Consider the following 16,443-nt stretch of genomic DNA (forward strand, 5'->3'; position numbering starts at 1 on the left):
CTGCACCCGTCCCACGGTCTGTGGGGCAGCCCCGGTGCCGAGCGGGGCAGCACGGGGGGATCCTCACACACCACCGCCTGCACCCAGCGCACGGTCTGCGGGGCGGCAGCTCTCCGGGGGCTGCGGGGCCTCTCCAGCGGGACGCTGGGGACCAGCACGCTGCTGGCAGACGGGCGCACGACCCGCAGACGTCAGGCGCAGCCCGTGCCCACGCGGTGCCTGTGCCGCCTGCCCACGGGGCTGGCAGCGGTGCCGGGAGGGTCTGCGCGGAGGCGGAGGCGTCTCCTCGCACGCGGGAGCACCGAGCTGCCCTGGTCGGAGCAAGGCTGCGACAGGCCCAGCACGCCTCGACGGCCGATCTCAGTCCACGAAGCGGCTAAGCCGGCCACGCTGGCTCGCGGGGCCCCGGGTGGGAACCCGCCGCGGGCAGAGCAAGACGCGCATCCCGGCCCCGTCCAGCTGCCGTCCCGGCCCCGGGCTCTGGGCACGGAGTCGGGCAGCAGGGGTGGAGGACGAGCTTTACTGCTAACCGTGCTGCCCCGTCCCGCGAGCCCCAGCGACCGGGTCCGCAGCCAGGAGGGGCGGCAGCAGCTGTGGTCTCACCTCGCCCGGGAAGGCGCTGGACCCAAGGACACCCCTGCGGAGCTGGGTGCCAGGGAAGCCCCCACACAGACCTCCGCGCCGTGGCACAGGGACAGAGGCCCGGGCGGGAGCTGCCTGGGGCACGCGGGGACAACCCCAGCCCCAGCCCCAGCCCCAGCCCGGGCAGCAGCAGTGGCCGGGGCTGCTGGGGGGCCGCACGCTGCCCTTGCTGCCCCCAGGGCTGCGGCCCGCCAGGCACAGAGGCAGGGATGGACGTGCCAGGATGGGGCATTTCCACCCGGTGCAAACTTGCTCCTGCCTCAGCGGCACGTCGTGCACCTGCCCCCGAGCAGCGCCGGGCTCGGCCTCCCTGGACCGGCAGCCGTCCTGCCCGTGCGACCACGGAGCCCTGCGCAGAGCCGGGGACAGGGACAGGGACAGCCGCTGCCAGGGACGGCCCTGGCGCCCGCAGGCTCCGAGCACCCACGCCACGGCCACGAGCCCGCTGCGGACGCGGGGCACAGGCCGCAGTGCTATGGGGGGACGCGGCACCACGGCCACCTTGGGGCTGGGGGAAGAGGTTTCCCCAGGACCCTGCCCAAACAACACACGGAACCCCGCCAGAGCTGGAACCACGGTCAATGCGTGGGAGAGGCCGGCGCAGGGCCGCGCCAAGGGGGAACAGCCCGCGGGGAGCTGCCGGCGCTGCTCTTGCGCAAGGCCGGTCCGCGGGACGGTAAACAGCTCGGCCCAGCCCGGCCCGGTGACGCAACCCTGCCCGCGCTGCCAGGGAGCTGCGGGGGACGCGGCGTCCCGGCACGGGGTGCTGCTGCAGAGCTGCCAGGCCGGGGCAGGGCAACAGCCACCTCCAGAGGCCCAGGGGACACGGGCCAGCAGGGGACACGGGACAGCAGGGGACACGGGAGAGGGCCCCGCAGTGGCGCAGGAAGCGTGCAGCTGCCCGCGCCTCCTGCGGCCTCGTCTCCGGCCCGGGCCCTCCCCGGCGAGCTCGCTGGCTGTCCGGCAGTGCGCCCCGTGCCCAGCTACCTGCGCCTCCCCCCAGGCTGGGAGCAACGTCAGTGGAGCTGGGGGCCCTGGGCCGAGAAGCGGAGCGTGCCCCCCCGCCCAGCCCAGCCCAGCCCAGCCCAGACGCGGCCACAGGGCAGAGCACAGCAGCGGCTGAACGGCATCTTTATTGACGCTGGGAGCAGGACCCGGAGCCGGCGGCGCGCGGCGAAGCGGGCAGATGCTCCCCGGGAGGCTGCTGCACCAGAGCACCGGCGGCCGGCCAGGGCGAGCAGCGCGGGCGGCCAGGCCCCGGCGAGGGGCGTGCGACACCCCGCTCGGCCCCGGGGCTGCTGCGCGGCTGAAGGCGGGCATCGCGCTGCCCACGCTGTCCTGTCCCCGGCTGCATCGCGAAGGTCCTCCTGGGGTGCCGGCGTCCCCTGGCCATGGCAGAGGCGAAACACGGGCACGTGCTCTGGGCAGCAGCGGCGGCGTGAAGTCATCTCCATCCCCTGCGCGGCCCTGCTCCGCTTGCCACGAACCCTTCCCGGGGCCGGGAGGCGGGAGGGGGGCCCGTCCCGCGCGGGGAGCATCGAGGCGCCCCGGCCTCGCCACATCTCCTCCCGGCCGGGCCTCAGCCCCGGTGATCCGCTCCCACGGCCTCCGCGACGCTCTTGAACCCCTGCTCCCTACGCGAGGGCAGGGCGTGAGGGCCGGGTCGGCACAGCCGCTCCGTCCCGGCGTGCCGCCACGGGCTGCCCGGGCCCCGGGGATCCGCCCGGCCCTCGCTCACCTCAGCAGCTGCTCCAGCTCCTGCTTCACCGCCCCCACGGCCGGCGGCCCGCGGTAGACCAGCGCCGTGTACATCTGCACCAGCGAGGCTCCAGCGCGGATCTTCTCCAGGGCGTCGCGCCCGCTGCTCACCCCGCCGACCCCGATGATGGGCACCCGGCCTGCGAGCGGGACGGAGGCAGAGTCGGCGCCGGGGAGACGGGCGGGGGCCCCCCGCCGCGCCGGCCCCTACCTCGGGTGAGGGCGTACATGTCCCGCACGGCCTGGGTGGAGAGCTCCCGCAGGGGCGGCCCGCTGAGGCCGCCGGGCTCCTCGCGCCGCCGGCTCCGGAGGCCGCTGGGGCGGCTCACCGTGGTGTTGCTGACGATCAGCCCGTCCACACCCACCTGCGGGAGACGAGCGAGTAGCGTGAGCCGCCCTGCTCCCACCGCCCGCCCAGCCCGGTGCCGGCTCCGGGACGGCGCCCGCGAGTGCCGGGGAGGCAGGTGCCTCGCCTCGCCTCGCCGCCCGCCGGCCCCCAGCGCGGTGCCAGCCAGGGGGCTGCCCCGGCGGCCGCTGCAGACCCGCCGGCCCCAGGGAGGTCGGCTCGGCCGGGCCTCACCTCGCACACGACGCTGGCGATGTCCTGCTTGTCCTGCACGGTGAGGTCCGGGGCGATCTTCACCAGCACGGCCGGCTTGCGCGCGCAGGGCAGCGCGTCCCTCTCCGCCAGCACCTGCGGGGCGACGCAGAGAGGCTCCCGGAGGCTCCCGCCGGCCGGACCAGCGGCGGGCCGGGGACATCCCCGTGGCTCTGCCGCCGCTCCGGGAGCCCCGCGCCGAGCGGGCGCTGCGGCAGGAGGGCCACGGCGGCTGCTCACCTTGGTCAGCAGCCTGCGCAGCTCGGCCCGGCCCTGCAGGTCCCGCAGCCCCGGCGTGTTCGGGCTGGACACGTTCACCACCAGGTAGTCGGCCAGGGGGCCCAGCGTCCGGACCCCGGCCACGTAGTCGGCGGCAGCGTCTGCGGAGCTCTTGTTCTTGCCCAAGTTGACGCCAAGCGGCATCCCCGCTGGAACGGACGCGGCTCAGCCGGGGCGGCAGGGCCGGCCACCTCCCAGGGGCTCAAAGCGCCCCACGGGGAGGCACCGGCACCGGCTACGGTCAAGGCGGGACGTGCAGCCCGCGCGTCTCTTGGGACTGGGCCTCGGGCGATCCTGCAGCCCCGGGAACACCGCTGCAGCCGGCCCAGCCCCGCAGCCCCCAGCCCGGCCGCCCAGCAGAGGCTGCCGCGGGGAACTGCCCGGCCTCTACGGCCTCTCCGAGCTTTGGCTGCCCTGAGCAGACTCATCTTTCCCAGAGCAGCAGTGGGAAGAGGAGCCGGCAGCAGAAAGGCTCCTGCTCGCTGCCCCTGGCAGGGGAGGCTGCCACCCCAGGGGCTCTCGCTGCCCGAGCGTCCCCCACCCCGGCAGGGCCGCCCCAAGCCCCAGCGCGGTGCCGCACACCCCCCCAAGCCTGCACCCGCGGCCCCCCGCGACCCCCCAGCAAACGCTCGTGAGCTCATCTCACCTTCAGTGAGCCGGAGCTGCGTGTGCTGGCGGGCCCGCAGCCTGCGCTCCACCGCGCCGTGGCCGTGGCTGTTGAACCCGTACCTGCAGCGAGCAAGCAGCGCTCAGGGCCCGGCTGGCGCCCGCAGCCCCGAGCAGGAGGCGGCAGCAGGACAGCGAGGCAGACGCACGGGTCGCTGTCGTCAGGCCTCGGCGCGTCCAGCCCAGCAGCCCCACAGCGCGGGAGCCCCGCAGCGGCGGCGGCCCTGGGACCCACCGGTTAATGACCGCCTCGTCCTCCGCCAGCCGGAAGACCCGAGGCTTGGGGTTGCCCTCCTGGGGCTGGGGCGTGACGGTCCCCACTTCCACGAAGCCGAAGCCCATCTTGTACAGCCCGTCCACGGCTTCGCCATGCTTGTCGAAACCAGCCGCCAGCCCCACCGGGTTGCGGAACCGCTGCCCGAGGACGCGGACCTCCTGCGGGCCAGGCCCGGGTCACCGCGGGAGCCGGCAGGGCCACGGGCACCGCGGAGCCCGGCCTTGCACCGGCACCCACCCGGGGGCGGCCGCAGTGGGTGTCTGCCGCCTCCCTCCTCCCCTCGCCGCCGTCCCCAGCCTCCCTCCCCGCGTCCCTGTCCCCAGCCTCCCTCCCCGCGTCCCCGTCCCCGCCGGGAGCCGCACCAGGATGGGGCTGTCGGGGCGGGCGGGCGGCAGCAGCCCGCAGGCGGCCGCGCGCAGGGCCAGGCCGTGGGCGGCCTCGGGGGGGACGGCGCGGAGCAGGGGCATCACCGCCGCGTAGAGCCGCTCGTCGCCGGCCGCCAGCGCCCAGCCCAGCAGCAGCCCCCCGCCCGCCGCCGCCAGCACCGGCAGCCGCCGCTGCGCCGCACTGTCAGTGCCCGCGCCGCGACCTGCACCCCTGCACCCCCCAACCCCCCGCACCGCCCCCCACACCGCCACCTGCACCCCTCAAGCCCCGGCGCCGCCCCCGCCCCCCTGCACCCCACAACCCACCGCACTGCCCCCCGCACCCCCCGCCCCGCCCCCCATCTCCCTGCACCCCACACCGCAATCGACACCCCCCCGCACCGCCCCCCGCGCCACCACCTGCACCCCACAACCCCCCGCCCCGCCGCCCGCACCCAACCCTGCACCCCCCGCACCCCGCAACCCCCCGCCCCGCCGCCTGCACCCCCCGCGCCGCCCCCCGCCCCGCAACCGGCACCCCCGCACTGCCCCCCGCACCCAACCCTGCACCCCCCGCGCCGCCCCCCGCCCCGCAACCTGCACCCCCCGCCCCCCCCAACGCCCCGCGCCGCCCCCCGCCCCCGCTCGTGGCCCCAGGAGCGCCCCCGGCCGGAGTCTCCCCCGCGGGGCCCGCGTCCCCCCCGGGCCTCGCACCTTGGTCAGGGGCCCCCCGTCCCTGCGGGAACCCCCGGCTCCCGCTCCGCCCCGCCCCCGGCCCCGCCCCCCCGGCCCGGCTCCCGCTCCTCCCCGCCCCCGTCCCGGCTCCTCCCCGCCCCGGCCTGGACCCCCGCCCCGGCTCGCCCCCGCCCCGCGCCCGCTCACGCGCAGCGCCGCCGCCGCCATCCCCGCGGCCGGACACGTGGACGAGGCGCTTCCGGGAGGCCCGGCCCGCCGATTAGCCAAGGCCCGGCTGTGCCAGCCAATAGCAGCGCAGCAGCGCGCTTGGCCCGGTGGCACGGGTGGGACGGGCCCGCCCAGACAGCGTGACGTCACCAATGACGGACGGGAGGGGCGTGGCCCGGCCTGGGAGGGGCGTGGCCCGGCCTGGGAGGGGCGTGGCCCGGCCTGGGAGGGGCGTGGCCCGGCCTGGGAGGGGCGTGGCCCGGCCTGGGAGGGGCGTGGCCCGGCCTGGGAGGGGCGTGGCCCGGCCTGGGAGGGGCGTGGCCCGGCCTGGGAGGGGCGTGGCCCGGCCTGGGAGGGGCGTGGCCCGGCCTGGGAGGGGCGTGGCCCGGCCTGGGAGGGGCGTGGCCCGGGCCACCCGCGGTACCGGCGCTGTCGCCCCCAGCTGCAGCCCCCGCCGCGCCGGAGCAGCCGGGACCAAGGCGCAGCTCGGCCCCCCCCCCTCCCCCACGGCTGCAGCCCCCGCCGTCCCCGCGGCTGCACAGCAGCCCGCACGGGCTGGCCCTCCAGGGCCACTAACAGCGAGAATTCAAACGTAGGGTGGATTTTCACAGGAACGCCCTTTTTTCTCCCCTGAAAAGATTTATTTGCCCTCTCCGTATCAAACCACCTGCATTGCTTAGAGCAAGCCCCACGCCTTGAACCTGCAGGCCGCACAGCAGGAAAGAGGTTATGAATACTGAAAAACGCAAACCTGAATGACAGCAGCTCTTTGACGCCGAGGCACCTGAACATCGACCCAAGCATGCGCCGCCCAGCACTAGTGCCCACCTCCTCTGCAGGCACCTGTGGCAAACACTGTCCTCTTGCCCCTGACCCACGCAGACACGGTTACTCACACTCCTAAACTTTATTAGGAACTACTCTGTAAGATACAAATCAATCAAAAACTCCAAAGAAAAGTTGTGTGAAAGTGTTATGTACAGATACATTACAGAGGAGAGTAAGTCATGGTCACCGGTCCCTCCCCCTGAAGAAGTGCAGCCCTGGCTCACGGAACAGACGCCACAGCTGCACAGGGAGCTCTGCCAGCACTCAGGCTGCAGCTTTCCCATTACCTTGCTCCGTAGGTAGGCAAAGTTACTGCCAAGTATCCAGTCAGACTCCAGTCAACTTTCAGCTCTCCACAGGCTTTTTAGCCCCCAGCTGCCCGGGGCAGAGTTAGAACACGCCGTACGGCTCTGGTAGCCTCCCCCGCCCTGCCCTGCCCTGCCCGCGCGCACTCCCCTCACGTTCAGGCTGAACGCGCTGCTGGAACAGGAGACAGTACGGCCCTGCCCTCCTGCAGAAGGGGAACCAACCCTCCCGCAGATGCAATGCTGCTAATGCGGCAAAGGCCACGGAGGGCTCCCTGAGAAGCCAGGGGGACTAAAAGAGAACTTCGGCTTCCCAGGCAAACTCTGCCGCTGGATCCAGCTGCAGCCAGGGGTGGCCTAAGTGCCAGGGTACTGCAAAACCTCACAGGCAGCGCCAAGTCTACTCACTCTCACCATCTGCGCCACAGAGCAGAGCTGGGCAGCACATGCGCGATGCTCCCCTTGAGACCACACACATGAGGAGCAAGCCTGGTCACCTTTCAACCTTCATCTTTCTTCTCCACGGAAGGAAATGCAGAGCCACTGTGGAGGCAGTCAGGACTGGCCTTCCTGTATAGCACAACCACCCGGACTGACAGGAGCTGTTCCCTGTTCCAGTCTCACAAGATCCCACCACAGTTCACCTCCTGGAGCAACAAAGACTGGGAAAGTGGCAGCATTTGGTATAAGTACAGCAGGAAGAGGGCTCAAAAAAAAGAGCGCGTTCATTTTAAGTTAATACAGGAAACCAATTTCTAGGAGAGTGTTTCAGAGAGAAGCAGCTGTCACAGCTGCTGCCTCTCACATTGGAGTTACAGCCCAGTCAGTCTTATGTTTTCTTCTTTAGCTCCTCAAATCTCCGAGAAAGATCATCAAAGTCAATGTCTTCAGAGGCAGAAGAATTGGCACCAGCGGATGCTGTTGGCAGAGTATCCGGCACTGATGGTAATTCAGGCAACACAAAGTTATCGCAGGTATCAGGAGCTACAGCTCTTGGTTTTGGAGAAGGTTCTGGCTTGGGCCCAGGCCCTATTGAAAACAAGGAAAATATCATTTCGCTTCACCAGCATTACACTCTCGCCACACCAAGAGCCACACAAAAAAGGACATACAATCAAAAGGCAGTATTTTTCTAGAGAGGGCCAATAATCACACACTTCCAACTGCACTTACTCAATGAGGAAAAAACACAAAGAGCCAGGTTTACATTGCTGCAAGGAGCCGCAGTCACGGCAGATCTGGGCTGGTCACCCTTATCCTATGGCTGCACCACATGGAAGTGGATCCATCTCCTGTCACCAGACAGCTGCAGGTGGGCTGAAGCACCCCCCCTCCCCCCAGAACAGCTGGACTGCATCATGGGGATTCAAAGTCCCCATTTTCTCCATTCCAAAACCTCCAAAAGAGAGATGCAGGTATCACATGCTCTTACCATCCAGCTGTCAGACTGAAGCATCCAGTGTACTCACAGGCCTGCCTCCTTCAGCATTCATCACCAACAACGCCTTTCCAGAGGACTCTGCTAAATTGCTAAAATCCTTGCTGGAGCTGGCAAGGTTCTATTTACACTATACCCTTTCTGCCCTTATCAAGTGCTAGAGATAACAAGTGTTTCTGAAACATACAGAGTAGAATCACACTGTGCAAGGCTGGAGAATTTTGTTATGATCCAATTAAGATGCATGAAGCACCTCAGAATCTTTTAGGCAGTTGGATCCAGGGATAACAGCTCTACTAGCCCTGCTATATGCAGTCTCCACACTGAAATTAATACAGACTTGTCTATCTTAGTGCTTACTTCTTTCATTCTATAGTTGCAGAACAAGATTTACCTTGTATAAAAAAAAAAAAAAAAAAAGTCACTTAAATCTGTTGCACTCTCATCTTATCCTGCAACTCCCTACATTTGGTCTGATGAGATGGCTTAAGCTGGAGACCCAGTGCTAACTCCAGAGTCAAGCTCTAGTTCTAGTTTCCAAGTGGAAGTCCAGATCCTCCCCATTTGAGAGGATGCCCTCCATTTGACACAGTCCTCTCCAGACTCGGACAGATCCTGCTTTCACAAGTGTCAAGTTCAACACATTGTTGCCTGTATGGAAAGCTTCCCCCCGGGATGCTAGGATCCCAAACTAACCACAGCCCCAGGCCACCCCACATTTCCCATACCTCTTGATGTACTTACCAGACACCTGTGCAGAAGGAACATCCTTGTCAGCTTTAGGCTCATCAATCTGAAACAGACACTCAGTTACTACAGACCTCTCTCTAAGCAGAGAAAGAATCACACAGGCCTCTAGGTGCTACTCATGGACCACAGCAGCCACACTCACACAGAGCAATAAAAATACTCTACGCCTCCCAGGAAAACAGACAGCCCTAGCTCCCAGCACACTCAGAAGAAACTCTCTCCCTTCCTAAGAAAAGAAGGCGGTGCTTCCATTCTGCTCTCCCTCCTTGTCAGTCAAAGCAGCTTCACTGGCCATATTCTGGAACTGGATTTAAAAAACAAAACAAAAACACAAACACCCCACCACCCCAAGGCACATATCCACTAGCAGGGCAAAAATATTAAGATAAGTGAAAGAAGACTGCTATTTACACACCAATGCAGAGACTGCTTACTTCTTGCTTTTATAAGCCACAGATAAGCCCTTGTGACTAAGAGAAGGCAAGGGATGAAAGGACACCATCTCAGCTGGGACAAAGGCCCACAGCGTGGTCAGGTGTGCTGGGAAAGCTCCTCCTGCGGTTGCAATCAGTACCATCTACCTCTACCCAGCTAACAGCTCCTGCATCTATGCCCGCACCTCCTTGACCCAAAGGCTGCTGCGCAGCTAGCACGTGATGTCAGCACACACAGCTGCTGGGCTACGCTCATCCCTGTTCAGGACACTGCAAAGACAAGAAGCCTGTCACTGAAAGCAAAGTGACAGGCATGATCATGAACTGCAGCAAAGACACAGGCAAGCATGGAAAGAGAAAGCTCCAGCACTTCCCTTCCTTGTCCCCAAATGACTGAGAAGAGTTTGGGAAAGGAAGAGTGTGTTTAACACATCAGCTGGGTCAGCCAAAGTTTTCATCCAGGCCAACCACTGAATTAGTTTGAAAGCCATAATAAAACGGACCAAAAGTTATAAACTCTTTACACTGCAAAGAGCAGAATTTGTGGACTCTATTTGTTAACTGATTATCACCATTTTAACAATGCAGTAAAACAAGTTCTGGCTTTCTTCGGTAGCCAAAGCATACAGCTGAAGAAGGAACTTCCCCCTCACCAGCCACACTCACCACACACACTCAGCAATTCACCACACCCCAAAGCAATGCCAACCGCCTCCCCAAAAGCTCCAAAGGTTGAGAGCAGTATACGTAATAAACATGTGCCTTCCCTGTGGCTATCACTGCCCTCTTTTTGAGGCTCCCTCTGTTTTCTACAAGGATGATTCACCTCAGGCACTTACAGACTCATATGTTGGTGGGGTTGCCGGAATTGGTGGTGGATGAATGTTAGCAAAAGGCTGGTAGGTCCCCACTGGTAGGCCATTGAAGTTCTCCTGTAAAGAAAGACAAATTAAACAGTCATGCACAGACTGTGCTCACCAGGCAACTCACCTGGGAGAGCCACCATGGGACACAGTACTCCTGCAGCTGCTATGGGAGTCAGAGGTTTAAGACACATATAGACAAGTATCCAACGTGATATTGTTTATACTCACTACGAAAAAGTTCCCAAATATTAGTCAGATGCAGTCACCTGGAGCAACCAGACCCAGCTAAGAGGACTGCAGGTTATTCTGAAGAACCAGTATGACTGAACAGTTCATCTTTTAAAGCATTAGAAGTACCAGGCTAAAAGGAAAATACCCTGCCTTAAGAATTCCTGAGCTACCATCACAAAACAGGAAGGAGGTCTCTCTAGCTCACTCTAGGCTTTGTCTTACCCTTATCTGTAACACAACAGTGCCTCAAAGAGCTAGACTTGGAGGGAGTCTTCAGAATATTCATGCCTGGGCCTTCAGCCAGCTGATGATACTTGGCCCCGATTTTCTGTGAAAAACACTGCAGCATTGCAAGGACCATATTAAGATACCAAGCCCACTGTCTTGCCACTCTCCAGTGAACATAGACAACTGTAAAGTGCAGAATTCAGCAAAAGGCCTGTGACAATGTGCTCTTCCCGGCTCCCGCCTTCTGCCCTTGCAAGGAATCACCTCCAAGGGCCTTTAGCCTGGTCCCCTCCCCTCACAGGTCTGAAGACAGGGCATTCTTGTATTTTTCCCTTGCTTTCCTCACTCCACAAAACTCATCTGATTTCCTTAACTGAATCTTGGCACACTACCAGCCTACCAACTTCAAAGCGCGGCTCCAACCCCTGGTCAAAAGCCTGACAGTCATCAGAAGACTGCCTCAGGAGTTAAGTCTGGACTCTGTTCCCTGATGGAAGAGAGGGCTGGCTGGAGAACAGGAGTAGAAACTTTCAGTCTAGAAGCAACAGGAAGCTTCAGCTGCACTGCCAACAATTTCCATCCCGTGCAGTCTCACAGCAACGAGATGGCCTTCTGACACATCAACGAACCAGGTACACATCTGTACCAGGTACAGACACTTCCCAAAAAGCAAGCACAGGACTAAGCATCACAAGCAGGCTCTCCCACAAAAAAGGTAACACTCAAACCACAAGCACTTACCGGTCCTTTCGGGGGCGGATAAGAGAACGGTGGATTTGGTGATGGCATGGGCATAGGCATCGGCATGGGCATTATTCCATCATGACCAACCAGCGGGGCTGTAAATCCACCACCTCCTCCCCCGCCATGGCCACCTTTCTTCACATCATCTGTGAATCCCACATCGATCAGATCCGCCTCTCCACCCGCAGGGGCTTCAGCCTGGGGAGAGGGGGAAGAATTCTGCTCACCAACACATCACTATTCTGATCACAACCCACTGAACAGCATCAGATGCAACATTTACCACTGGAAAAGATGGGACAAAGCAAGAAGGGCAAAACAGACAGCAACTACAGAGTGATGCTCATGGGAATCAGAAAGGGGACCAGACTACTGCAAGACTCACTACAGCCATGTGCCTTAGGGCTGTGGGTAGGAGCAGGGATCCTGCTACATTAGGGCTGTCCAGAAGATACCAAAGCATAACTACCAGAGTTTGTGGCAATGCCGCAGCCCCCTGCTCTGAAAGCCCACACAGGAGTGATGAGACATTCCAGTCTCTGGAACACAGAAGGCAGTTCCAGACTCGCATGTCTCACTCACCATCACCACGGAGTCAGGCTCATAGGGTATGTTGTAGTTCTTGGCAATCTCGATGAGGTATCTCTCCACCAGGATCTTGGGTGGTGCCTCCACACTCAGCTTGTGCATCAGCTGGAAACGCAAAGGTGCGGGGACACTCAGCAGGCCCAGGGCAGCGCAGCACAGCGAGCTCTGTCCCAGCCAGGTACATCTGCTGCGGGGAGCAGAGCGCTGCCCGGGGGAGGCCTTTCCTCCCAGCCAGTGCTGCCACAGGGGAGGCTGCTGGCACCCAGAGGACAGGGCTCCACACACTCTGCTCCTCTCCACCCACGGGCAGCACAGCAGGGGCCCACTTACACCACCCTCACGTGCTCTAGGGCACACAGGCCCTCAGCAGGACAGCGAGCCCACCCCGCTCTGCAGTGGGCTACAGGCATAGCCGCTGGCCACAGGATAGCGGGTAAGCCTGGGCTGCCAGCTCCAGCTGGCTGTTGCTGCTCCACCAGTTTGTTACCCTGTCATTGACTGTCCCGATCTGGTTTGTCCGGCACAGCTTCCCATATTCCTTGCTGTACTTAGCACACAGCTGGTCAGCAACCTGCAGCAGGAGAGAAACTCTGGGAAACTGCACACCCTTGTTTTCCCCTGCCACACTCCCCGCATCTGCTGCAACGCTTGCAGCCTTCCCCCAGCAGTTCCCCCTTGTTTCTGCAACTGAGTGCTCCAGCTGAGAAGCCATAGCCACCTCCGAGGCTCCAGGGCTCCTCACGGAAGTGGCACCCATGCTGGGGTCTCAGTCTACGGAGCCAGGAAAACGCATCCTTTGCCTCAGCAGAGTCCTGGACGGCAGCTTCCACCGCGTTGTGGCAGTGCCACCTCCACCCCACCCTGCGCACGTAACACCCCTCAAACAGCCCCACTCACAATCTTCAGCTCAGCCACTTCCGACTGGAGGCGTGGTGCAGCCCAGATCAGCGTGGACACCGCTTCCGCCAAGCCGGAGTCCAGCTCCCTAGGAACAGAACAAGACAGTCCCATCTCCACACCAAGTACCTAGTCTTTGCAGCCCTCAAGCTGCTCAGCCTGAAAGTCTCCGTCCTCCAGGCTGGGCTCCAGAGTCTCCCCCGCCTGAGGGAAAAAGGTCTCCCGAGGCCTTGGGACACCGAGACAAACACAGGTGCCCTTCTGTATCCCAGGCCTGCCCCAGCACTACCCCTCCCCAGGCCCAGAGGGCCCGGCCCCTCTACCACAGCATACCCTCTAGGCCAGAGCTTACTTCATGGACTGAATCAAGCCAAAGCGGGCTAGCAGCAGATCGCAGTACAGCTCCAGGATCTCCATGGCCTCCACGAGGTAATCTTCTCGGATGATGTGCTCCACACGAATCCTGGCACGCTCATCTTTCCCAGCTGCCAGATAATCTGCAATCTCCTTCCTCGCCTTCTGGGCCAACTCAGCTACAGCACATATCCCCAAGGCTAGTCACTGTGCTGGCAGGGGCTGCTGCCTCCATCCCTGCCCACAGTCCCTGGACACACAAATCCATTGCCAGCTTCTCTCTCTCTCCTTCGCCGAGTCTCTGTGGTGCGAGACACGTGGCCAAGGCTTTGTGGAGCCCTTGTGTCTCGGTCCTAGCACACTAACTCACGAGAGAAAGGAGAGCAGGCTTTTAGCGGCCAGGAATGCTCCTGCACCTTCAGCTCTACCGCAGAGTCAAACAGAACCACAGGGAACCCTCTTATCTGTGTCTGACCAGGGCAGGACAGCACAGGCTGCGAGGGCCTTCCTCAGCACACAGCAAGCTCCTCTCTACGCTGTGGTACAGAAGGGCTGGGGACCTGCGGGACAAGGACCTGTAAGGACCCCGTGGGCAAACCAGGACATCCCTGCACACAGAGCGCCCAGCTGCCACCCCACACACCTTGTCAGCTGCACTCCAACAGCTCTTGGGAGGGTGGAGGGAGGCCCCCCACAGCCAGGCTGCTCCACCAGGCACCACGCACCAGGGAAGACTGCAAGGCCTGGGTCCAGGGACACGAAAGGAAGAGCAAAAGGCTGCTCCACACTTCTTTCATGAAACTTCTTCAACCCCAGAAAAATCTCCTCTACAGTCTCTTGAGCCCCAAAACTGGCCTGACTCGCACCTACCCCCAGAAATACTCACTCTTCTTTTTCTCCAGCAGCTTGAGCCGATTGATAACAAGGCGCAGGTTGACTCGCAAGCGCTCAGCCTTGAACCCGGAGCCCAACATGATAAAAACTTTCTGTGAGAGAAGAGCAGAAGGTCATTAGCACCAAGAACTGCTAATGGTACCAAAAGGATAGCAGTCACTGTTCTACTCAGAAACAACTAATTCTTCAGACGTACAGCCACAGGTCTGTTATTCCTGAGTCTGCTTCCGTACGAACAACTGGACTCACAGCACCCATCATGCATTTTCCCTCCTTACAACTCACCAGGGCCAATAGGGAATACATACTTCCTGGGTATTTCTGTTCTGACAGACTGAATCTCAACCACAGAAACAGCAGCATTTTCTACCAAAGTGGGAAAATGCCTTCAGTCCTCCAGTTACTCCAGAAAAAGATTCAAGATGATCAAAATCTGGGACTATTCCATAAATAGAAGCAGGGTTAGAAAACATACCCTAAAACAATAACTTAAAGATCTAGGTCTACTTAGTCCAGACAAGTGACACTAGCCACTGATTTGAATACAAGAGGACATAAGGTTTTAAGAACATTAAAAAAACCATCCATCAGCAGTAGTCTAGAAAAACGTGGTTGTGCCTCAGCTCAAGAAGCTGAGCTAGGTGGTATCTTGAGGTTCCACCCAGCCCTCGATTTCCATGAAACCCAAGTGGAAAAAACCCTCAGACTTCACAAACAGCCAGTAGCAGTAAGAAATATTCTGCAATAAGAATAAACAGTGTTGTTGTTAGAAGACATGCTCTCACTTCCCTCACCTTTCAAAGTAAGGAAATACACCAGTGCCTCAAGATGCCACCTGCTACAACTATCACAGTCAAATCCTCTTTCTCTGTTAGTTCAGCTAACAAAACCACATTAGACTTTCTCTTTTTTAAAAAAGCATGCAAGTGAACTCCAAGAAGCAAAACAATAACCTCTGTGCTAATAATGTGCAAGCGCTAAAACAGCCATATCATTAACGCAAGGACTGTGAACCAAGCTAACACTCCCTGCCAGCAGCAGGAAGTTCCCGGTTCATATTCCCCACGCTCCTGCTGCTTACGACACACTTGCTCTGGCACTCGCCCAGCCTCTCGTGAGCCGGTACAACCCCCCAGTCCGACAGAAAACTCCCTCAGAAGACTCTTCAGTAAGGCACCAAACTGACAGAGGAGTCTGCTGAGCTTTGTGACAGCCTTCCTTACGGGCTATCACATGGGGAGGCCTTGACTTGTATCTGGGGGAGATACTAGATCAGAGTTTTGGCTAGTCATAGTATTTTGCACATAACATGTGATTTATGTATGATTCGTTTTGATCTGGGGCGCAGCTGGTCTATTTAGCTGATCTACTCACACATCAAAGCACTTAATATTTCGAAGATGCACAGAACCAATAACGCTCAAAAAACATTGCTACAGAAATATATGTGCACAATGTAAGTCTGTCTGACGCCATACAAAGTTAATTAACTCTTGCCATTCTGTAAACGCAACATATTCCTACAGCATTAAAGTAACTTTATACCATCGCAAGAAACGGCCTCAGCACGAGCTGTAACATCCTATAAAGAAGAACTCTATTAAAAACTACTCTCATTAACAACCACCTGTCTCGACAGATCCCTCCAAAACAGCCTCCGGCAACTCGCTCCCCAGCTCCTCTTCCGCAAGGCCCTGCCGTCACCCCGAACGGCCCCACCGCCCCCTCCCCGCCCTGCGGCTCGCGGCCCGGGCTGCTCTCCCACAGCGCCGCGAGAGGGCCCGCCCGGCCCCCGGCCCAGCCCCCGGCCCGGCCCCCGGCCCTCTCCCGCCGGTGCGCGGCACCGACCTGCTGCGAGGGCGGCAGGACCCTCCCTGCTCGCCAGCCGCCCCCGCCGCAGCGAGGCCGCGCCGACGGCTCGACCCACAGCGCGGGCAGGGCCCGGCCCGGCCCGGCCCCGCCGCCGCCGCCGCCCAGGACAAGGCATCGCTGCGCCGCCAGCCCCGCCGCCGCCGCCCCCACCTCGGCCGCCCGCCGCCGCGCTCACCGCCCGTCCCGACGAGCAGGCTCCAGGCACCCAAAATGGCGGCCCCGGCTGCACCACCTCCCCGCGCAGGGATCCACGGCGCCGGCACTGCCCGCCCCCGGCTCCGCGCCCGTGCCCCCGGCCCGGCCCAGGCGATACGGGAGGCGCGGCGCGGCGTGGCGCGGCGCGGCGTGGCGTGGCGTGGCGTGGCGTGGCGTGGCTGCCGCGCCGGCTCAGCTGCGTTCCAGGCAGGGAGCCGCGGCGGCGGCTCCAGCGAGGCGGCGGCGGCCCCCAGGGACTACTTTACCTGGCGGAGGGAGCCACGTCACGGAGCACCGCCCCGCCCCCGTGCGCCCCGCCCCTCGCCGCGCC

At 62.0% G+C, this 16,443-nt stretch overlaps 2 protein-coding genes across 6 annotated transcripts; both read right to left on the bottom strand.

Annotated features, from left to right (window-relative positions):
* Positions 1-1,756: 1,756 nt before the first annotated feature.
* On the bottom strand, positions 1,757-5,559 carry DHODH (dihydroorotate dehydrogenase (quinone)). 2 transcript variants are annotated; one of them, XM_064519888.1, is made up of 9 exons: positions 5,468-5,559; positions 4,583-4,777; positions 4,179-4,378; positions 3,924-4,006; positions 3,239-3,426; positions 2,981-3,094; positions 2,612-2,765; positions 2,381-2,540; positions 1,757-2,276 (listed from the first exon to the last, which is right to left on the bottom strand). In XM_064519888.1, exons 1-9 carry the CDS (start codon positions 5,486-5,488, stop codon positions 2,222-2,224), a joined length of 1,170 nt encoding a protein of 389 aa, XP_064375958.1. In that variant the 5' UTR covers positions 5,489-5,559; the 3' UTR covers positions 1,757-2,221. The 2 variants fall into 2 exon arrangements, with proteins under 2 accessions (XP_064375958.1, XP_064375959.1); XM_064519889.1 differs by lacking the exon at positions 4,583-4,777 and having other exon boundaries at positions 5,468-5,555.
* An 821-nt stretch (positions 5,560-6,380) lies between these two features.
* IST1 (IST1 factor associated with ESCRT-III) lies at positions 6,381-16,402 on the bottom strand. 4 transcript variants are annotated; one of them, XM_064519898.1, is made up of 10 exons: positions 16,379-16,402; positions 14,038-14,137; positions 13,150-13,330; positions 12,798-12,885; positions 12,388-12,471; positions 11,895-12,005; positions 11,310-11,510; positions 10,083-10,175; positions 8,804-8,852; positions 6,381-7,650 (listed from the first exon to the last, which is right to left on the bottom strand). In XM_064519898.1, the coding sequence occupies exons 2-10, from the start codon at positions 14,123-14,125 to the stop codon at positions 7,451-7,453; spliced, it is 1,095 nt and encodes a 364-aa protein (XP_064375968.1). In that variant the 5' UTR covers positions 14,126-14,137; positions 16,379-16,402; the 3' UTR covers positions 6,381-7,450. The 4 variants fall into 4 exon arrangements, with proteins under 4 accessions (XP_064375968.1, XP_064375966.1, XP_064375967.1 ...); XM_064519896.1 differs by lacking the exon at positions 16,379-16,402 and adding an exon at positions 16,093-16,229; XM_064519897.1 differs by lacking the exon at positions 16,379-16,402 and adding an exon at positions 16,068-16,192.
* Positions 16,403-16,443: the final 41 nt, after the last annotated feature.

The sequence above is a fragment of the Dromaius novaehollandiae genome, chromosome 13, assembly GCF_036370855.1.
Source record: "Dromaius novaehollandiae isolate bDroNov1 chromosome 13, bDroNov1.hap1, whole genome shotgun sequence".
NCBI lineage: Eukaryota > Metazoa > Chordata > Aves > Casuariiformes > Dromaiidae > Dromaius > Dromaius novaehollandiae.